Source organism: Pseudophryne corroboree, chromosome 8, assembly GCF_028390025.1.
Source record: "Pseudophryne corroboree isolate aPseCor3 chromosome 8, aPseCor3.hap2, whole genome shotgun sequence".
Classification (NCBI taxonomy): Eukaryota; Metazoa; Chordata; class Amphibia; order Anura; family Myobatrachidae; genus Pseudophryne; species Pseudophryne corroboree.
Window position 1 is genome coordinate 299,940,574 of NC_086451.1, and position 23,614 is coordinate 299,964,187.

The 23,614-nt window shown below is 50.3% G+C and overlaps 1 protein-coding gene across 1 annotated transcript in view; it reads left to right on the forward strand.

Annotated features, from left to right (window-relative positions):
- The window catches only part of NKRF (NFKB repressing factor), a 62,959-nt gene that overhangs the window by 28,338 nt on the left and 11,007 nt on the right, over positions 1-23,614 (forward strand). The window contains exon 2 of the mRNA XM_063937341.1: positions 16,152-16,276. Within this exon, the coding sequence (XP_063793411.1) occupies positions 16,152-16,276 (125 nt within the window). The remainder of the gene's footprint in view (positions 1-16,151; positions 16,277-23,614) is intronic.

Below are 23,614 nucleotides of genomic sequence, written 5' to 3' on the forward strand. Positions count from 1 at the left end.
GGATGGATGTGTGGGTACGTCTCATGTGTACAGCTCTCCTGGATGGATGGATGTGTGGGTACGTCTCATGTGTACAGCTCTCCTGGATGGAGTGGATGTGTGGGTACGTCTCATGTGTACAGCTCTCCTGGATGTGTGGGTGTGTGGGTACGTCTCATGTGTACAGCTCTCCTGGATGTGTGTGTGTGTGGGTACGTCTCATGTGTACAGCTCTCCTGGATGTGTGTGTGTGTGGGTACGTCTCATGTGTACAGCTCTCCTGGATGTGTGTGTGTGTGGGTACGTCTCATGTGTACAGCTCTCCTGGATGTGTGTGTGTGTGGGTACGTCTCATGTGTACAGCTCTCCTGGATGTGTGTGTGTGTGGGTACGTCTCATGTGTACAGCTCTCCTGGATGTGTGTGTGTGTGGGTACGTCTCATGTGTACAGCTCTCCTGGATGTGTGTGTGTGTGGGTACGTCTCATGTGTACAGCTCTCCTGGATGTGTGTGTGTGTGGGTACGTCTCATGTGTACAGCTCTCCTGGATGTGTGTGTGTGTGGGTACGTCTCATGTGTACAGCTCTCCTGGATGTGTGTGTGTGTGGGTACGTCTCATGTGTACAGCTCTCCTGGATGTGTGTGTGTGTGGGTACGTCTCATGTGTACAGCTCTCCTGGATGTGTGTGTGTGTGGGTACGTCTCATGTGTACAGCTCTCCTGGATGTGTGTGTGTGTGGGTACGTCTCATGTGTACAGCTCTCCTGGATGTGTGTGTGTGTGGGTACGTCTCATGTGTACAGCTCTCCTGGATGTGTGTGTGTGTGGGTACGTCTCATGTGTACAGCTCTCCTGGATGTGTGTGTGTGTGGGTACGTCTCATGTGTACAGCTCTCCTGGATGTGTGTGTGTGTGGGTACGTCTCATGTGTACAGCTCTCCTGGATGTGTGTGTGTGTGGGTACGTCTCATGTGTACAGCTCTCCTGGATGTGTGTGTGTGTGGGTACGTCTCATGTGTACAGCTCTCCTGGATGTGTGTGTGTGTGGGTACGTCTCATGTGTACAGCTCTCCTGGATGTGTGTGTGTGTGGGTACGTCTCATGTGTACAGCTCTCCTGGATGTGTGTGTGTGTGGGTACGTCTCATGTGTACAGCTCTCCTGGATGTGTGTGTGTGTGGGTACGTCTCATGTGTACAGCTCTCCTGGATGTGTGTGTGTGTGGGTACGTCTCATGTGTACAGCTCTCCTGGATGTGTGTGTGTGTGGGTACGTCTCATGTGTACAGCTCTCCTGGATGTGTGTGTGTGTGGGTACGTCTCATGTGTACAGCTCTCCTGGATGTGTGTGTGTGTGGGTACGTCTCATGTGTACAGCTCTCCTGGATGTGTGTGTGTGTGGGTACGTCTCATGTGTACAGCTCTCCTGGATGTGTGTGTGTGTGGGTACGTCTCATGTGTACAGCTCTCCTGGATGTGTGTGTGTGTGTGTGGGTACGTCTCATGTGTACAGCTCTCCTGGATGTGTGTGTGTGTGTGTGGGTACGTCTCATGTGTACAGCTCTCCTGGATGTGTGTGTGTGTGTGGGTACGTCTCATGTGTACAGCTCTCCTGGATGTGTGTGTGTGTGTGGGTACGTCTCATGTGTACAGCTCTCCTGGATGTGTGTGTGTGTGTGGGTACGTCTCATGTGTACAGCTCTCCTGGATGTGTGTGTGTGTGGGTACGTCTCATGTGTACAGCTCTCCTGGATGTGTGTGTGTGTGGGTACGTCTCATGTGTACAGCTCTCCTGGATGTGTGTGTGTGTGTGGGTACGTCTCATGTGTACAGCTCTCCTGGATGTGTGTGTGTGTGGGTACGTCTCATGTGTACAGCTCTCCTGGATGTGTGTGTGTGTGGGTACGTCTCATGTGTACAGCTCTCCTGGATGTGTGTGTGTGTGGGTACGTCTCATGTGTACAGCTCTCCTGGATGTGTGTGTGTGTGGGTACGTCTCATGTGTACAGCTCTCCTGGATGTGTGTGTGTGTGGGTACGTCTCATGTGTACAGCTCTCCTGGATGTGTGTGTGTGTGGGTACGTCTCATGTGTACAGCTCTCCTGGATGTGTGTGTGTGTGGGTACGTCTCATGTGTACAGCTCTCCTGGATGTGTGTGTGTGTGGGTACGTCTCATGTGTACAGCTCTCCTGGATGTGTGTGTGTGTGGGTACGTCTCATGTGTACAGCTCTCCTGGATGTGTGTGTGTGTGGGTACGTCTCATGTGTACAGCTCTCCTGGATGTGTGTGTGTGTGGGTACGTCTCATGTGTACAGCTCTCCTGGATGTGTGTGTGTGTGGGTACGTCTCATGTGTACAGCTCTCCTGGATGTGTGTGTGTGTGGGTACGTCTCATGTGTACAGCTCTCCTGGATGTGTGTGTGTGTGGGTACGTCTCATGTGTACAGCTCTCCTGGATGTGTGTGTGTGTGGGTACGTCTCATGTGTACAGCTCTCCTGGATGTGTGTGTGTGTGGGTACGTCTCATGTGTACAGCTCTCCTGGATGTGTGTGTGTGTGGGTACGTCTCATGTGTACAGCTCTCCTGGATGTGTGTGTGTGTGGGTACGTCTCATGTGTACAGCTCTCCTGGATGTGTGTGTGTGGTGGGTACGTCTCATGGTACAGCTCTCCTGGATGTGGTGGGGTACGTCTCATGTGTACAGCTCTCCTGGATGTGTGTGTGTGGTGGGTACGTCTCATGGTACAGCTCTCCTGGATGGTGTGTGTGGGTACGTCTCATGTGTACAGCTCTCCTGGATGTGTGTGTGTGGTGGGTACGTCTCATGGTACAGCTCTCCTGGATGTGTGTGTGTGGGTGGGTACGTCTCATGTGTACAGCTCTCCTGGATGTGTGGGGTACGTCTCATGTGTACAGCTCTCCTGGATATGTTTGTGTCTCATGTACAGCTCTCCTGGATGTGTGTGTGTGTACGTCTCATGTGCAGCTCTCCTGGATGTGTGTGTGTGTGTGTGGGTACGTCTCATGTACAGCTCTCCTGGATGTGTATGAGACGTACCCACACACACACATACACATCCAGGAGAGCTGTACATGAGACGTACCCACACACACACACATACACATCCAGGAGAGCTGTACATGAGACGTACCAACACACACCCATCCAGGAGAGCTGTACATGAGACGTACCAACACACACACACCCATCCAGGAGAGCTGTACATGAGACGTACCCACACACACACATCCATCCAGGAGAGCTGTACATGAGACGTACCAACACACACACACATCCAGGAGAGATGTACATGAGACGTACCAACACACACACACACACACACACACACACACACACACCCATCCAGGAGAGCTGTACATGAGACGTACCCACACACACACACCCATCCAGGAGAGCTGTACATGAGACGTACACACACACACACACCCACCCAGGAGAGCTGTACATGAGACGTACACACACACACACACACACACACACACACACACACACACACACACACCCAGGAGAGCTGTACATGAGACGTACCCACACACATCCAGGAGAGCTGTACATGAGACGTACCCGTACACACATCCAGGAGAGCTGTACATGAGACGTACCCACACACACACATATCCAGGAGAGCTGTACATGAGACGTACCCACACACACACATATCCAGGAGAGCTGTACATGAGACGTACACACACACACACACCCACATCCAGGAGAGCTGTACATGAGACGTACCCACACACACCCATCCAGGAGAGCTGTACATGAGACGTACACACACACACACACACACCCCCACCCATCCAGGAGAGCTGTACATGAGACGTACACACACACACACACACCCATCCAGGAGAGCTGTACATGAGACGTACACACACACACACACACACACACACACACCCAGGAGAGCTGTACATGAGACGTACACACACACACCCAGGAGAGCTGTACATGAGACGTACCCACACACACATCCAGGAGAGCTGTACATGAGACGTACCCACACACACATCCAGGAGAGCTGTACATGAGACGTACCCACACACACACACACATCCAGGAGAGCTGTACATGAGACGTACACACACACACACACACACACACAATCCAGGAGAGCTGTACATGAGACGTACCCACACACACACACACATCCAGGATAGCTGTACATGAGACGTACACACACATACACATCCAGGAGAGCTGTACATGAGACGTACCCACACACACACACACATACACATCCAGGAGAGCTGTACATGAGACGTACCCACACACACATACACATCCAGGAGAGCTGTACATGAGACGTACCCACACACACATCCAGAAGAGCTGTACATGAGACGTACCCACACACACATCCAGGAGAGCTGTACATGAGACGTACACACACACACACACACACACACACACACACACACACACACACACACACACACACACACACACACACACACACACACCCATCCAGGAGAGCTGTACATGAGACGTACCCACACACACACACCCATCCAGGAGAGCTGTACATGAGACGTACCCACACACACACACCCATCCAGGAGAGCTGTACATGAGACGTACCCACACACACCCATCCAGGAGAGCTGTACATGAGACGTGCGCACACACACACACACACACACACACCCCTACCCACCCAGGAGAGCTGTACATGAGACGTACCCACACACACATCCAGGAGAGCTGTACATGAGACGTACCCACACACACCTCTCCTGGATGTGTGTGTGGGTACGTCTCATGTACAGCTCTCCTGGGTGGGTAGGGGTGTGTGTGTGTGTGTGCGTGCGCACGTCTCATGTACAGCTCTCCTGGGTGTGTGTGTGTGTGTACGTCTCATGTACGTCTCTCCTGGATGGGTGTGTGTGGGTACGTCTCATGTACAGCTCTCCTGGATGGGTGTGTGTGTGTGGGTACGTCTCATGTACAGCTCTCCTGGATGGGTGTGTGTGTGTGGGTACGTCTCATGTACAGCTCTCCTGGATGGGTGTGTGTGTGTGTGTGTGTGTGTACGTCTCATGTACAGCTCTTCTGGATGGATGTGTGTGTGGGTACGTCTCATGTACAGCTCTCCTGGATGTGTGTGTGTGTACGTCTCATGTACAGCTCTCCTGGATGTGTATGTGTGTGTGGGTACGTCTCATGTACAGCTCTCCTGGATGTGTATGTGTGTGTGTGTGTGGGTACGTCTCATGTACAGCTCTCCTGGATGTGTGTGTGTGTGGGTACGTCTCATGTACAGCTATCCTGGATGTGTATGTGTGTGTGTGGGTACGTCTCATGTACAGCTATCCTGGATGTGTGTGTGTGTGTGTGTGTGTGTGTGGGTACGTCTCATGTACAGCTCTCCTGGATTGTGTGTGTGTGTGTGTACGTCTCATGTACAGCTCTCCTGGATGTGTGTGTGGGTACGTCTCATGTACAGCTCTCCTGGATGTGTGTGTGGGTACGTCTCATGTACAGCTCTCCTGGATGTGTGTGTGGGTACGTCTCATGTACAGCTCTCCTGGATGTGTGTGTGGGTACGTCTCATGTACAGCTCTCCTGGGGGTGTGTGTGTGTGTGTGTGTGTACGTCTCATGTACAGCTCTCCTGGATGGGTGGGTGTGTGTGTGTGTGTACGTCTCATGTACAGCTCTCCTGGATGGGTGTGTGTGGGTACGTCTCATGTACAGCTCTCCTGGATGTGGGTGTGTGTGTGTGTGTACGTCTCATGTACAGCTCTCCTGGATATGTGTGTGTGTGGGTATGTCTCATGTACAGCTCTCCTGGATGTGTGTGTGGGTACGTCTCATGTACAGCTCTCCTGGGTGTGTGTGTGTGTGTGTGTGTGTGTGTGTGTGTACGTCTCATGTACAGCTCTCCTGGGTGGGTGTGTGTGTGTACGTCTCATGTACAGCTCTCCTGGATGGGTGTGTGTGTGTGGGTACGTCTCATGTACAGCTCTCCTGGATGGGTGTGTGTGTGTGTGTTGGTACGTCTCATGTACAGCTCTCCTGGATGTGTGTGTGTGTTGGTACGTCTCATGTACAGCTCTCCTGGATGGATGTGTGTGTGTGGGTACGTCTCATGTACAGCTCTCCTGGATGGGTGTGTGTGTGTTGGTACGTCTCATGTACAGCTCTCCTGGATGGGTGTGTGTTGGTACGTCTCATGTACAGCTCTCCTGGATGTGTATGTGTGTGTGTGTGGGTACGTCTCATGTACAGCTCTCCTGGATGTGTATGTGTGTGTGTGGGTACGTCTCATACACATCCAGGAGAGCTGTACATGAGACGTACCCACACACACACACACACATCCAGGAGAGCTGCACATGAGACGTACACACACACACATCCAGGAGAGCTGTACATGAGACGTACCCACACACACACACATCCAGGAGAGCTGCACATGAGACGTACACACACACACATCCAGGAGAGCTGTACATGAGACGTACACACACACACACACACACACACACACACACACACACACACACACACACACACACACACACATCCAGGAGAGCTGTACATGAGACGTACCCACACACACACATCCAGGAGAGCTGTACATGAGACGTACCCACACACACCCATCCAGGAGAGCTGTACATGAGACGCACCCACACACACACCCATCCAGGAGAGCTGTACATGAGACGTACCCACACACACACACCCACCCATCCAGGAGAGCTGTACATGAGACGTACCCACACACACACACCCATCCAGGAGAGCTGTACATGAGACGTACCCACACACACACCCATCCAGGAGAGCTGTACATGAGACGTACCCACACACACATCCAGGAGAGCTGTACATGAGACCTACCCACACACACACATACACATCCAGGAGAGCTGTACATGTGTGTGTGTGTGTGTGTGTGGGTACGTCTCATGTACAGCTCTCCTGGATGTGTGTGTGTGTGTGTGTGTGTTGGTACGTCTCATGTACAGCTCTCCTGGATGTGTGTGTGTGTGTGTGTTGGTACGTCTCATGTACAGCTCTCCTGGATGTGTGTGTGTGTGTGTGTGTGTGTGTGTGTGTGTGTTGGTACGTCTCATGTACAGCTCTCCTGGATGTTTGTGTGTGTGTGTGTGTGTGTGTTGGTACGTCTCATGTACAGCTCTCCTGGATGTTTGTGTGTGTTGGTACGTCTCATGTACAGCTCTCCTGGATGTGTGTGTGTGTGTGTGTGTGTGTGTGTTGGTACGTCTCATGTACAGCTCTCCTGGATGTGTGTGTGTGTGTGTTGGTACGTCTCATGTACAGCTCTCCTGGATGTGTGTGTGTGTGTGTGTGTGTGTGTTGGTACGTCTCATGTACAGCTCTCCTGGATGGGTGTGTGTGTGTGTGTGTGTGTACGTCTCATGTACAGCTCTCCTGGATGGGTGTGTGTGGGTACGTCTCATGTACAGCTCTCCTGGATGGGTGTGTGTGTGTGTGGGTACGTCTCATGTACAGCTCTCCTGGATATGGGTGTGTGTGTGTGTGTGTGTGTGTGTGTACGTCTCATGTACAGCTCTCCTGGATATGTGTGTGTGTGGGTACGTCTCATGTACAGCTCTCCTGGATGTGTGTGTGGGTACTTCTCATGTACAGCTCTCCTGGGTGTGTGTGTGTGTGTGTGTACGTCTCATGTACAGCTCTCCTGGATGGGGGTGTGTGTGTGTGTACGTCTCATGTACAGCTCTCCTGGATGGGTGTGTGTGGGTACGTCTCATGTACAGCTCTCCTGGATGGGTGTGTGTGTGTGTGGGTACGTCTCATGTACAGCTCTCCTGGATGGGTGTGTGTGTGTGTGTGTGTGTTGGTACGTCTCATGTACAGCTCTCCTGGATGTGTGTGTGTTGGTACGTCTCATGTACAGCTCTCCTGGATGGATGGGGGGGTGTGTGTGGGTACGTCTCATGTACAGCTCTCCTGGATGGGTGTGTGTGTGTTGGTACGTCTCATGTACAGCTCTCCTGGATGGGTGTGTATGTGTGTTGGTACGTCTCATGTACAGCTCTCCTGGATGTGTATGTGTGTGTGTGGGTACGTCTCATACACATCCAGGAGAGCTGTACATGAGACGTACCCACACACACACACATCCAGGAGAGCTGCACATGAGACGTACACACACACATATCCAGGAGAGCTGTACATGAGACGTACACACACACACACAAACACACACATCCAGGAGAGCTGTACATGAGACGTACACACACATCCAGGAGAGCTGTACATGAGACGCACCCACACACACCCCCATCCAGGAGAGCTGTACATGAGACGTACCCGTACACACATCCAGGAGAGCTGTACATGAGACATACCCACACACACACATATCCAGGAGAGCTGTACATGAGACGTACACACACACACACACACACATATCCATGAGAGCTGTACATGAGACGTACACACACACACACACACCCATATCCAGGAGAGCTGTACATGAGACGTACCCACACACACCCATCCAGGAGAGCTGTACATGAGACGTACACACACACACACACACACACACACACACACACACACACACACACACACACACACACACACACACACACCCATCCAGGAGAGCTGTACATGAGACGTACCCACACACACACCCATCCAGGAGAGCTGTACATGAGACGTACCCACACACACATCCAGGAGAGCTGTACATGAGACCTACACACACATACACATCCAGGAGAGCTGTACATGTGTGTGTGTGTGGGTACGTCTCATGTACAGCTCTCCTGGATGTGTATGTGTGTGTGTGTGGGTACGTCTCATGTACAGCTCTCCTGGATGTGTGTGTGTGGGTACGTCTCATGTACAGCTCTCCTGGATGTGTGTGTGTGTGTGTGTTGGTACGTCTCATGTACAGCTCTCCTGGATGTTTGTGTGTGTGTGTGTGTGTGTGTTGGTACGTCTCATGTACAGCTCTCCTGGATGTGTGTGTGTGTGTGTGTGTGTGTTGGTACGTCTCATGTACAGCTCTCCTGGATGTATGTGTGTGTGTGTGTGTGTGTTGGTACGTCTCATGTACAGCTCTCCTGGATGTGTGTGTGTGTGTTGGTACGTCTCATGTACAGCTCTCCTGGATGTGTGTGTGTGTGTGTGTGTGTGTTGGTACGTCTCATGTACAGCTCTCCTGGATGTATGTGTGTGTGTGTTGGTACGTCTCATGTACAGCTCTCCTGGATGTGTGTGTGTGTGTTGGTACGTCTCATGTACAGCTCTCCTGGATGTGTGTGTGTGTGTGTGTGTGTGTGTGTGTGTGTGTGTGTGTGTGTGTGTGTTGGTACGTCTCATGTACAGCTCTCCTGGATGTGTGTGTGGGTACGTCTCATGTACAGCTCTCCTGGATGGGGGTGTGTGGGTACGTCTCATGTACAGCTCTCCTGGATGTGTGTGTGTACGGGTACGTCTCATGTACAGCTCTCCTGGATGTGTGTGTGTGTACGGGTACGTCTCATGTACAGCTCTCCTGGATGTGTGTGTGGGGGTACGTCTCATGTGTGTGTGGGTACGTCTCATGTACAGCTCTCCTGGATGTGTGTGTGTGTGTGTGTGTGTACGTCTCATGTGCAGCTCTCCTGGATGTGTGTGTGGGTACGTCTCATGTACAGCTCTCCTGGATGTGTGTGTGTGTGTGTGTGTGTGTGTGTGTACGTCTCATGTACAGCTCTCCTGGATGTGTGTGTGTGTACGGGTACGTCTCATGTACAGCTCTCCTGGATGTGTGTGTGTGTGTGTACGGGTACGTCTCATGTACAGCTCTCCTGGATGTGTGTGTGGGTACGTCTCATGTACAGCTCTCCTGGATGTGTGTGTGTGGGTACGTCTCATGTACAGCTCTCCTGGATGTGTGGGTACGTCTCATGTACAGCTCTCCTGGATGTGTGTGTGTGGGTACGTCTCATGTACAGCTCTCCTGGATGTGTGTGTGTACGTCTCATGTACAGCTCTCCTGGATGTGTGTGTGTGTGTGGGTACGTCTCATGTACAGCTCTCCTGGATGTGTGTGTCTCATATGTACAGCTCTCCTGGATGTATATGTATGTGTGTGTGTACGTCTCATGTGCAGCTCTCCTGGATGTGTGTGTGGGTACGTCTCATGTACAGCTCTCCTGGATGTGTGTGTGTGTGGGTACGTCTCATGTACAGCTCTCCTGGATGTGTGTGTGTACGGGTACGTCTCATGTACAGCTCTCCTGGATGTGTGTGTGTGTACGGGTACGTCTCATGTACAGCTCTCCTGGATGTGTGTGTGGGTACGTCTCATGTACTGCTCTCCTGGATGTGTGTGTGGGGGTACGTCTCATGTACAGCTCTCCTGGATGTGTGTGTGTGTGTGTGTGTGTGTGTGTGTTGGTACGTCTCATTTACAGCTCTCCTGGATGTGTATGTGTGTGTGTGTGTGGGTACGTCTCATGTACAGCTCTCCTGGATGTGTGTGTATGTGTGGGTACGTCTCATGTACAGTTCTCCTGGATGTGTGTGTGGGTACGTCTCATGTTCAGCTCTCCTGGATGTGTGTGGGAATGTCTCATGTACAGCTCTCCTGGATGTGTGTGGGAATGTCTCATGTACAGCTCTCCTGGATGTGTGTGGGAACGTCTCATGTACAGCTCTCCTGGATGTGTGTGGGTACGTCTCATGTACAGCTCTCCTGGATGTGTGTGGGTACGTCTCATGTACAGCTCTCCTGGATGTGTGTGTGGGGGTACGTCTCATGTACAGCTCTCCTGGATGTGTGTGTGTGTACGGGTACGTCTCATGTACAGCTCTCCTGGATGTGTGTGTGTGTGTGTGTGTGTGTGTGTGTGGGTACGTCTCATGTACAGCTCTCCTGGATGTGTGTGTGTGTACGGGTACGTCTCATGTACAGCTCTCCTGGATGTGTGTGTGTGTGTGTGTGTGTACGGGTACGTCTCATGTACAGCTCTCCTGGATGTGTGTGTGGGTACGTCTCATGTACAGCTCTCCTGGATGTGTGTGTGTGGGTACGTCTCATGTACAGCTCTCCTGTATGTGTGGGTACGTCTCATGTACAGCTCTCCTGGATGTGTGTGTGTGGGTACGTCTCATGTACAGCTCTCCTGGATGTGTGTGTGTGTACGTCTCATGTACAGCTCTCCTGGATGTGTGTGTGTGTGGGTACGTCTCATGTACAGCTCTCCTGGATGTGTGTGTCTCATATGTACAGCTCTCCTGGATGTATATGTATGTGTGTGTGTACGTCTCATGTGCAGCTCTCCTGGATGTGTGTGTGGGTACGTCTCATGTACAGCTCTCCTGGATGTGTGTGTGTGTGTGGGTACGTCTCATGTACAGCTCTCCTGGATGTGTGTGTGTACGGGTACGTCTCATGTACAGCTCTCCTGGATGTGTGTGTGTGTGTACGGGTACGTCTCATGTACAGCTCTCCTGGATGTGTGTGTGGGTACGTCTCATGTACTGCTCTCCTGGATGTGTGTGTGGGGGTACGTCTCATGTACAGCTCTCCTGGATGTGTGTGTGTGTGTGTGTGTGTGTGTTGGTACGTCTCATTTACAGCTCTCCTGGATGTGTATGTGTGTGTGTGTGGGTACGTCTCATGTACAGCTCTCCTGGATGTGTGTGTATGTGTGGGTACGTCTCATGTACAGTTCTCCTGGATGTGTGTGTGGGTACGTCTCATGTTCAGCTCTCCTGGATGTGTGTGGGAATGTCTCATGTACAGCTCTCCTGGATGTGTGTGGGAATGTCTCATGTACAGCTCTCCTGGATGTGTGTGGGAACGTCTCATGTACAGCTCTCCTGGATGTGTGTGGGTACGTCTCATGTACAGCTCTCCTGGATGTGTGTGTGTGTGTACGTCTCATGTACAGCTCTCCTGGATGTGTACGTCTCATATGTACAGCTCTCCTGGATGTGTGTGTATGTGTGTGTGTGTACGTCTCATGTGCAGCTCTCCTGGATGTGTGTGTGGGTACGTCTCATGTACAGCTCTCCTGGATGTGTGGGTACGTCTCATGTACAGCTCTCCTGGATGTGTGTGTGTGTACGTCTCATGTACAGCTCTCCTGGATGTGTGTGTGTATACGTCTCATGTACAGCTCTCCTGGATGTGTGTGTGTGTGGGTACGTCTCATGTACAGCTCTCCTGGATGTGTGTGGGTACGTCTCATGTACAGCTCTCCTGGATGTGTGTGGGTACGTCTCATGTACAGCTCTCCTGGATGTGTGTGGGTACGTCTCATGTACAGCTCTCCTGGATGTGTGTATGGGTACCTCTCATGTACAGCTCTCCTGGATGGGTGGGTGTGTGTGTGTGGGTACGTCTCATATGTACAGCTCTCCTGGATGGATGTGTGTGTACGTCTCATATGTACAGCTCTCCTGGATGTGTGTGTGTGTGTGTACGTCTCATATGTACAGCTCTCCTGGATGGATGTGTGTGTACGTCTCATATGTACAGCTCTCCTGGATGGATGTGTGTGTACGTCTCATATGTACAGCTCTCCTGGATGGATGTGTGTGTACGTCTCATATGTACAGCTCTCCTGGATGGATGTGTGTGTACGTCTCATATGTACAGCTCTCCTGGATGGATGTGTGTGTACGTCTCATATGTACAGCTCTCCTGGATGGATGTGTGTGTACGTCTCATATGTACAGCTCTCCTGGATGGATGTGTGTGTACGTCTCGTATGTACAGCTCTCCTGGATGGATGTGTGTGTGTGTACGTCTCATATGTACAGCTCTCCTGGATGGATGTGTGTGTGTGTGTGTGTACGTCTCATATGTACAGCTCTCCTGGATGTGTGTGTGTGTGTGTGTGTGTCTCATATGTACAGCTCTCCTGGATGGATGTGTGTGTGTACGTCTCATATGTACAGCTCTCCTGGATGGATGTGTGTGTGTGTGTACGTCTCATATGTACAGCTCTTCTGGATGGATGTGTGTGTGTGTGTGTGTACGTCTCATATGTACAGCTCTCCTGGATGGATGTGTGTGTACGTCTCATATGTACAGCTCTTCTGGATGGATGTGTGTGTGTGTGTGTACGTCTCATATGTACAGATCTCCTGGATGTGTGTGTGTGTGTGTGTGTGTGTGTGTCTCATATGTACAGATCTCCTGGGGATGGGGGTTTCTCTCATATGTACAGCTCTCCTGGATGTGTGTGTCTCATATGTACAGGTCTCCTGGGGGTGGGGGGTGGGGTGTTTGTTTCATATGTACAGGTCTACTGGTTGTGTATGTCTCATGTACAGGTCTACTGGTTGTGTGTGTCTGTATGTCTGATGTACAGGTCTGCTGGTTGTGTGTATGTTTCACCTGGTCACCTGGATGTGTGCGTGTCTCATATGTACAGCTCTCCTAGATGTGTGTGTCTCTCATATGTACAGCTCACCTGGCTGTGTGTGTGTGTACGTCTCATATGTACAGCTCACCTGGCTGTGTGTGTGTGTACGTCTCATATGTACAGCTCTCCGTGATGTGTGTGTCTCATATGTACAGATCTCCTGGGGATTAGGGTTTCTCTCATATGTACAGCTCTCCTGGATGTGTGTGTGTGTGTGTGTGTGTGTGTGTGTGTGTGTGTGTGTGTGTGTGTGTGTGTGTGTGTGTGTGTGTGTGTGTGTGTCTGTCTCATATGTACAGCTCTCCTGGATGTGTGTTTCTCATGTACATGTCTACTGGTTGTGTTTGTATGTTTCATATGTACAGGTCTGCTGGTTGTGTGTATGTTTCATATGTACAGCTCTCCTGGATATATATGCGTGTGTATATGTATGTACGGCTCTACTGTTTTGTGTTTCTCTTATTCACAGCTCTCCAGGTCATACGTGTGCATGTTTCAAATGTACAGCTCTCCTGGTTGGTTGGTTGTGTGTATGTCTCGTGCAGCTCTCCTGGGTGTGTATGTATTTATCATATGTATAGCTCTCCTGATTGATTGTGTGTGTGTGTGTGTGTGTGTGTGTGTGTGTGTGTCTCATGTCATATACACTCAATAGGTTCACCCAGTTTCAATTATGGTTCAGGTCAAACAGCATAATGTAGAAGAAACATGACTGTGGAAAGTTTGTTGGTGCCAGGTAGAGTGGTTTGCTTATCCAAGAAACTGCAGTGAGCGGCCGTTCTGCAGGAAGGCTGGTTCAAGTTTATGGGAAGGCAACAGAAACCAACTAAAGGTGTTACAACAGTAGCATGCAGGAGAACATCTGTGAAGGGGAGGCACGTAGAACATTGAACTGAGTAGCCTGCAGAAGCCCACACTGAGTTCCACTACTGTCTGTAGGAGCAGTAAATGAAGGCTGCAGTGGGCACAAGTTTTCCAAACCTTGATAGTTGAAGATACTGCAGGAGAATTGTTGCCTGGTCTGATGTATCTCTATTTCTGCTACAAAGTGCAGATGATGGGGTCAGAATTTGACCTAAATAATATAAATCCATGGTTCCATCCTGTCTTTTGTCTAGGGTTCTGGTAGTATTGTGTGCCTTCTTAGCTCGCATAAAGCTGATCATCTTTTAAATGTCACAACATAAGTAGCCAACTATGTGCATTCCTTTATGGACACAGTCTACCCATCTTCTAATGATAGAACTCACTTTGTGCATAAAGGCCCAGTCATGCTGGAACAGGAAAAGCCCTTCCCAAACTGCCACAAAACTGGAAGCACGTGGTTCTCTAGTGCGTCATTGGATGCTGTAGTATTGATATTTCACAATTTGTACTCCTCCACTAAACTTTATAGTTGGCTGTAAGCGGTCTCCTGGCACCCGCCAAACAGATGGCCAGATGGCGAAGCATGATTCTTCCCTTCAGAGAATTTGGCCTGTAATATATATGAACATCTCTCCTGTCTTATGTGTATACATCTTCTGGTTCTGTGTGTATGTGGCCCTTGGGGATGCGGTCAACATCCCGCTGGACAAGATCCCGGCGGTCGAAATACCGACGCCGGAATCCCGACCGCCACAATCCCGACATATTCTCCCTCCGTGGGTGTCCACGACACCCATAGAGGGAGAATAATAATAGTGTGCCGAGCGAAGCGAGCCCGCAAGGGGCTGCGTTCCGCTCGCCACCCCTGTCGGGATTGTGTGGTCGGGATTCCGGCGTCGGTATTTCTACCGCCGGGATCCCGTCCAGCGGGATTACGTACTGATCCCGGCCCTTGTAATGTAATATCTATTCCCCAGACCTCTCCTCTTCTATAGTTGAATGTGGAACCAACTGCTTCTCTTCTATCACCAAACATATGTCTCAGCGCTACATAAAGCTCAAAACAGAGCTTATCATTTTTGTTCCTTCTCCCACCAAAATTTCCTATGTCTCCCAAGCCCACTGCCTTGGTATCGCACTTTACATTTGATTTTGTCACTTGCAGTCTCTCTCCTAGTCTTACTGCTTTCACCTCAGAAATGTTACTAGAATATAGCCTTTTCTTACCAAAGGTGCTACCAAAACTGTTACCTTCTTTCTCATATCTGTCTTCTGGCATCTCTTCAACCATGTGTCCGCACATCAGTCTTTCTTAAATGCCACAGCAGGACTAATCTTCCTGCCTTTACACTCTGCATCTGCTGCATCACTCTGCAAGTCTTATGGGCCCTACACACTGGGCGACATAAGTGAAAGATATGAACGATCTCGTTCATTACTGAACGAGATAACGTTAATATCTTTCAGTGTGGAGGCACCAGCGATGAACTATGCGCGGCCCCGCACTCGTTCATCGTTGGTGCCCCGTCGCTTGTACATGCAGGCCAATATGGACGATCTCGTCCATATTTGCCGGCTGTGCTATGGAGCCGGGTGACCCGTCTGCCATATCCGGCGTCGGGCGGATCGGTATGTGTGTAGGGCCCATTACACTGGCTTCCAGTATCTTCTGCAAAATCCAATTCTTATTATTTAGCCTTACCTACAAAGTTCTTAACACCACCACTTCCTCATGCACCGTAAATCTCATATCTGCATACTCTCTCTTGCTTTCTTAGCGTGACCAGTGGAGGAACGTAAACTGAAATGTCCTAGGTACCAAATAGTTTTGTCTTAAACTAGAATATATATTGAAGGAGCTATGCACCTTTTTGTGTGGTTTCAGATTGATTGAGTCTATATTGTATTTCTAGATATGGGGAGCAGCTGACAGAGAAAGTTCATCAGATGGCTGAAGGAATTGATATTGGTGAGATGCCATCATATGAGCTTGTGCCTGATGCCAAGGCAACAAAAAGAACATCCACTTTAAATGCTGGTAAGTCATTCCACATACTAGTTTTGGGTGTACAGTTAAATGAATCTATATTGATAGGAGAACTGCAGCCAAAGCATTTCTTGCAATGGTTCCCACTCATGGCTCTCACTATAAACATACTGCATTTCAGCAAAAGTCCAGAAGTAAGCAGTGAGAGTTTAGCTTGCTAGCATGGCTTGTTTTCTCCTTTCACTGCTCACCTTCCTCATTCACACTTTACTGGATTGAAGATTGATTACATATAGGTACAGCAGGAACTAATACACAAATTAGTCCCAAACAACTACATACCTCCCAACTGTCCCGATTTTCAGCGGGACAGTCCCGCTAATTGGACGCTGTCCCTCCCGCAGGCGGGGGGGCAGTTGGGAGAGGTAGTGATCACTGCTGCTCTGCTTTGCAAAGCAGCCGGTGATCACACTGAATAGATGCTGTGCGCATGCGCACGGCATCTATCCGCACAAGGAGGAGAGCCGAGGGATGTCTAGCAGCTCATGGAGCGCTGGACACGCCCCAAAAATGATGAAAACGGGTGTCGCTGCAATAGGCCACGCCCCCTTTCCGCGAGGCCCCGCCCCTCTGCTCTAAGCCCCACACCCTTTTTGGCCGCGCCTTAGGCGCAGCGTGTCCCTCTTCCAAAGGGACAAAAGTTGGGAGGTATGCAACTATGCTATATACCGGTGCATTTGGTGTTAAATTAGAAAGATCTAAAAATCACCTCAAAGGTAAATAAACATTTCTCTAACGTCCTAAGTGGATGCTGGGGACTCCGTCAGGACCATGGGGAATAGCGGCTCCGCAGGAGACAGGGCACAAAAATAAAGCTTTAGGATTAGGTGGTGTGTACTGGCTCCTCCCCCTATGACCCTCCTCCAAGCCTCAGTTAGGTGTTTGTGCCCGTCCGAGCAGGGTGCAATCTAGGTGGCTCTCCTAAAGAGCTGCTTAGAAAAAGTTTTTAGGTTTTTTATTTTCAGTGAGTCCTGCTGGCAACAGGCTCACTGCATCGAGGGACTTAGGGGAGAGAATTTCAACTCACTTGCGTGCAGGATGGATTGGATTCTTAGGCTACTGGACACCATTAGCTCCAGAGGGAGTCGGAACACAGGTCTCACCCTGGGGTTCGTCCCGGAGCCGCGCCGCCGACCCCCCTTACAGATGCTGAAGATTGAAGGTCCGGAAACAGGCGGCAGAAGGCTCTTCAGTCTTCATGAAGGTAGCGCACAGCACTGCAGCTGTGCGCCATTGTCACACACTTCACACCAAGCGGTCACGGAGGGTGCAGGGCGCTGCTGGGGGCGCCCTGGGCAGCAATATTTAATACCTTTATGGCAAAAGAATACATCACATATAGCCATTGAGGCTATATGTATGTATTTAACCCATGCCAGATATCTAAAACTCCGGGAGAAAAGCCAGCCGAAATAGGGGGCGGGGCTTATTCTCCTCAGCACACAGCGCCATTTTCCTGCTCAGCTCCGCTGTGAGGAAGGCTCCCAGGACTCTCCCCTGCACTGCACTACAGAAACAGGGTAAAACAGAGAGGGGGGGCATTTTTGGGCGATATTTTGATATATTTAAGCTGCTATAAGGAACAACACTTATATAAGGTTGTTCCCATATATATTATAGCGCTTGGGTGTGTGCTGGCAAACTCTCCCTCTGTCTCCCCAAAGGGCTAGGGGGTCCTGTCTTCGATAAGAGCATTCCCTGTGTGTCGGTACGTGTGTGTCGACATGTATGAGGACGATGTTGGTGTGGAGGCAGAGCAATTGCCGATAATGGTGATGTCACCCCCCAGGGAGTCGACACCGGAATGGATGGCTTTGTTTATGGAATTACGTGATAATGTCAGCACATTACAAAAATCAGTTGACGACATGAGACGGCCGGCAAACCAGTTAGTACCTGCCCAGGCGTCTCAGACACCGTCAGGGGCTGTAAAGCGCCCTTTACCTCAGTCGGTCGACACAGACACAGACACTGAATCTAGTGTCGACGGTGATGAAACAAACGTATTTTCAAGTAGGGCCACACGTTATATGATCACGGCAATGAAGGAGGCTTTGCATATCTCTGATACTGCAAGTACCACAAAAAGGGGTATTATGTGGGGGGTGAAAAAACTACCTGTAGTTTTTCCTGAATCAGAGGAATTAAATGATGTATGTGATGAAGCGTGGGTTAACCCAGATAGAAAAGTGCTAATTTCAAAAAAGTTATTAGCATTATACCCTTTCCCGCCAGAGGTTAGGGCGCGCTGGGAAACACCCCCTAGGGTGGATAAGGCGCTCACACGCTTATCAAAACAAGTGGCGTTACCGTCTCCTGATACGGCCGCCCTCAGGGATCCAGCTGATAGGAGACTGGAAACTACCCTAAAAAGTATATACACACATACTGGTGTTATACTGCGACCAGCCATCGCCTCAGCCTGGATGTGCAGTGCTGGGGTCGTCTGGTTGGATTCCCTGACTGAAAATATTGATACCCTGGATAGGGACAGTATTTTATTGACTATAGAGCAATTAAAGGATGCTTTCCTTTATATGCGAGATGCTCAGAGAGATATTTGCACTCTGGCATCGAGAGTAAATGCGATGTCCATATCTGCCAGAAGGAGTTTATGGACGCGACAGTGGTCAGGTGATGCGGATTCCAAACGACATATGGAAGTATTGCCGTATAAAGGGGAGGAATTATTTGGCGTCGGTCTATCGGATCTGGTGGCCACGGCAACTGCCGGAAAATCCACCTTTTTACCTCAGACCCCCTCCCAACAGAAAAAGACACCGTCTTTTCAGCCGCAGTCCTTTCAGTCCTATAAGAACAAGCGGACAAAAGAACAGTCATATCTGCCTCGGGGCAGAGGAAGGGGTAAGAGAGGGCAGCAAGCAGCCCCTGCCCAGGAACAGAAGCCCTCTCAGGGTTCTGCAAAGCCCTCAGCATGACGCTGGGGCCTTACAAGCGGACTCAGGAGCGGTGGGGGGTCGACTCAAGAATTTCAGCGCACAGTGGGCTTGCTCACAGGTGGACCCCTGGATCCTGCAGGTAGTATCTCAGGGTTACAGGTTGGAATTCGAGAAGTCTCCCCCTCGCAGGTTCCTAAAGTCTGCTTTGCCAACGTCTCCCTCAGACAGGGCGACGGTATTGGAAGCCATTCACAAGCTGTTTTCTCAGCAGGTGATAGTCAAGGTACCCCTCCTACAACAGGGAAAGGGGTATTACTCCACGCTATTTGTGGTACCGAAGCCGGACGGCTCGGTAAGACCTATTCTAAATCTGAAATCTTTGAACCTGTACATACAAAAATTCAAGTTCAAGATGGAGTCACTCAGAGCAGTGATAGCGAATCTGGAAGAAGGGGACTTTATGGTGTCCCTGGACATAAAGGATGCTTACCTGCATGTCCCAATTTGCCCTTCACATCAAGGGTACCTCAGGTTCGTGGTGCAAAACTGTCATGATCAGTTTCAGACGCTGCCGTTTGGATTGTCCACGGCACCTCGGGTCTTTACCAAGGTAATGGCCGAAATGATGATTCTTCTGCGAAGAAGAGGCGTATTAATTATCCCTTACTTGGACGATCTCCTGATAAGGGCAAGGTCCAGAGAACAGCTGGAGGACGGAGTAGCACTAACCCGACTAGTGCTGCAACAACACGGGTGGATTCTGAATTTTCCAAAATCTCAGTTGACCCCGACGACACGTCTGCTGTTCCTGGGAATGATTCTGGACACGGTTCAGAAAAAGGTGTTTCTTCCGGAGGAGAAAGCCAGGGAGTTATCCGAACTTGTCAGGAACCTCCTAAAACCAGGGAAAGTGTCTGTGCATCAATGCACAAGAGTCCTGGGAAAGATGGTGGCTTCTTACGAAGCGATTCCATTCGGCAGATTCCACGCACAAACTTTTCAGTGGGATCTGCTGGACAAATGGTCCGGATCACATCTGCAGATGCATCAGCGGATAACCTTATCGCCACGGACAAGGGTGTCTCTTCTGTGGTGGTTGCAGAGTGCTCATCTGTTAGAGGGCCGCAGATTCGGCATACAGGACTGGGTCCTGGTGACCACGGATGCCAGTCTGAGAGGCTGGGGAGCGGTCACACAGGGAAGAAACTTCCAGGGAGTATGGTCAAGCCTGGAGATGTCTCTTCACATAAATATACTGGAGCTAAGAGCGATTTACAATGCTCTAAGTCTGGCAAAACCCCTGCTTCAGGGTCAGCCGGTGTTGATCCAGTCGGACAACATCACGGCAGTCGCCCACATAAACAGACAGGGCGGCACAAGAAGCAGGACAGCAATGGCAGAAGCTGCAAGGATTCTTCGCTGGGCGGAAGATCATGTGATAGCACTGTCAGCAGTATTCATTCCGGGAGTGGACAACTGGGAAGCAGACTTCCTCAGCAGACACGATCTACACCCGGGAGAGTGGGGACTTCATCCAGAAGTCTTCCACATGATTGTGAACCGTTGGGAAAAACCAATGGTGGATATGATGGCGTCCCGCCTCAACAAAAAACTGGACAGGTATTGCGCCAGGTCAAGAGACCCTCAGGCAATAGCTGTGGACGCTCTGGTAACACCGTGGGTGTTCCAGTCAGTGTATGTGTTCCCTCCTCTGCCTCTCATACCAAAAGTACTGAGAATTATACGGCAAAAGGGAGTAAGAACGATACTAGTGGCTCCGGATTGGCCAAGAAGAACTTGGTACCCGGAACTTCAAGAGATGCTCACGGAGGATCCGTGGCCTCTACCTCTAAGACGGGACCTGCTTCAGCAGGGACCGTGTCTATTCCAAGACTTACCGCGGCTGCGTTTGACGGCATGGCGGTTGAACGCCGAATTCTAAGGGAAAAAGGCATTCCGGAAGAGGTCATTCCTACACTGGTAAAAGCCAGGAAGGAGGTGACTGCACAACATTATCACCGCATTTGGAGAAAATATGTTGCGTGGTGTGAGGCCAGGAAGGCCCCCACGGAGGAATTTCAACTGGGTCGATTCCTACATTTCCTGCAAACAGGATTGTCTATGGGCCTCAAATTGGGGTCCATTAAGGTTCAAATTTCGGCCCTGTCGATTTTCTTCCAGAAAGAATTGGCTTCAGTTCCTGAAGTCCAGACTTTTGTAAAAGGAGTACTACATATACAGCCCCCGGTTGTGCCCCCAGTGGCACCGTGGGATCTTAATGTAGTCTTGGATTTTCTCAAATCCCATTGGTTTGAGCCGCTCAAATCGGTGGAGTTGAAGTATCTTACATGGAAAGTAACCATGCTACTGGCCCTGGCTTCAGCCAGGAGAGTATCAGAATTGGCGGCTTTATCATATAAGAGCCCATATCTGATTTTCCATACGGACAGGGCAGAACTGCGGACGCGTCCTCATTTTCTGCCTAAGGTGGTGTCAGCGTTTCACCTGCACCAGCCTATTGTGGTGCCTGCGGCTACTAACGATTTGGAGGATTCCAAGTTGTTGGACGTGGTCCGGGCATTGAAAATATATATTTCAAGAACGGCGGGAGTCAGAAAGTCTGACTCACTGTTTATATTGTATGCACCCAACAAGATGGGTGCTCCTGCTTCTAAGCAGACGATTGCTCGTTGGATTTGTAGCACAATTCAACTTGCACATTCTGTGGCAGGCTTGCCACAACCTAAATCTGTCAAGGCCCATTCCACAAGGAAAGTGGGCTCATCCTGGGCGGCTGCCCGGGGGGTCTCGGCATTACAACTCTGCCGAGCTGCTACTTGGTCAGGGGCAAACACGTTTGCAAAATTCTACAAATTTGATACCCTGGCTGAGGAGGACCTTGAGTTCTCTCATTCGGTGCTGCAGAGTCATCCGCACTCTCCCGCCCGTTTGGGAGCTTTGGTATAATCCCCATGGTCCTGACGGAGTCCCCAGCATCCACTTAGGACGTTAGAGAAAATAAGAATTTACTTACCGATAATTCTATTTCTCGTAGTCCGTAGTGGATGCTGGGCGCCCATCCCAAGTGCGGATTGTCTGCAATACTTGTACATAGTTATTGTTACAAACAAATTCGGGTTGTTATTGTTGTAAGCCGTCTGTTCAGAGGCTCCTACGTTTGTCATACTGTTAACTGGGTTCAGATCACAAGTTGTACGGTGTGATTGGTGTGGCTGGTATGAGTCTTACCCGGGATTCAATATCCTTCCTTATTGTGTACGCTCGTCCGGGCACAGTATCCTAACTGAGGCTTGGAGGAGGGTCATAGGGGGAGGAGCCAGTACACACCACCTAATCCTAAAGCTTTATTTTTGTGCCCCGTCTCCTGCGGAGCCGCTATTCCCCATGGTCCTGACGGAGTCCCCAGCATCCACTGCGGACTACGAGAAATAGAATTATCGGTAAGTAAATTCTTATTTTTTGTTTTAGCATGTAACGATCTGCACATATTTAGTAGAATAAAGTGTTAACATATGGAGTGGGAAATAATATGATGTCAGGGCTGGATAAATGCCACGACCATAGTGACTGAAAGGTGGACTTTTGCAACCAGTGCTAACCCCTATTCTGTGCACTCAGATTGGAGGCAGGCTCTGGAGGACAGCCTCATTTCCAGAGCTTTAGACCAGTGTCTGGTCACAATAAAAGCTTCTTTACTGATTCTTATATCAGACAATGGGGTATATGCAGTTCACGGCGAATCGCGGCAAATTATCGCCGTTTTTAAATTCTACTCAATTCGACAGGTGAATTCCGGAAGGTGGCTTCCGGAATTCACCATATTCAATGAAAAACGGATTCGCCAGAGTCGCGGGCGAAAATCGGCCGATTTGGCGGATTTTGCCGCGATTTTAAAAAACGGGAAAAAACGGGAAAAACCCGGAAAAAAAAATGGCGTGGGGTCCCCCCTCCAAAGCATAACCAGCCTCGGGCTCATCGAGCTGGTCCTGGTTCTAAAAATCCGGGGAAAAATTGGCCAGGGATCCCCCGTATTTTTAAAACCAGCACCGGGCTCTGCGCCTGGTGCTGGTGCCAAAAATACGGGGGACAAAAAGAGTAGGGGTCCCCCGTATTTTTAACACCAGCATCGGGCTGGACAGATAATGCCACAGCCGGGGGTCACTTTTATGCCGTGCCCTGCGGCCGTGGCATTAAATATCCAACTAGTCACCCCTGGCCGGGGTACCCTGGGGGAGTGGGGACCCCTTCAATCAAGGGGTCCCCCCCCCCCAGCCACCCAAGGGCCAGGGGTGAAGCCCGAGGCTGTCCCCCCCATCCAATGGGCTGCGGATGGGGGGGCTGATAGCCTTTTGTGATAATAAAAAGATATTGTTTTTTCCAGTAGTACTACAAGTCCCAGCAAGCCTCC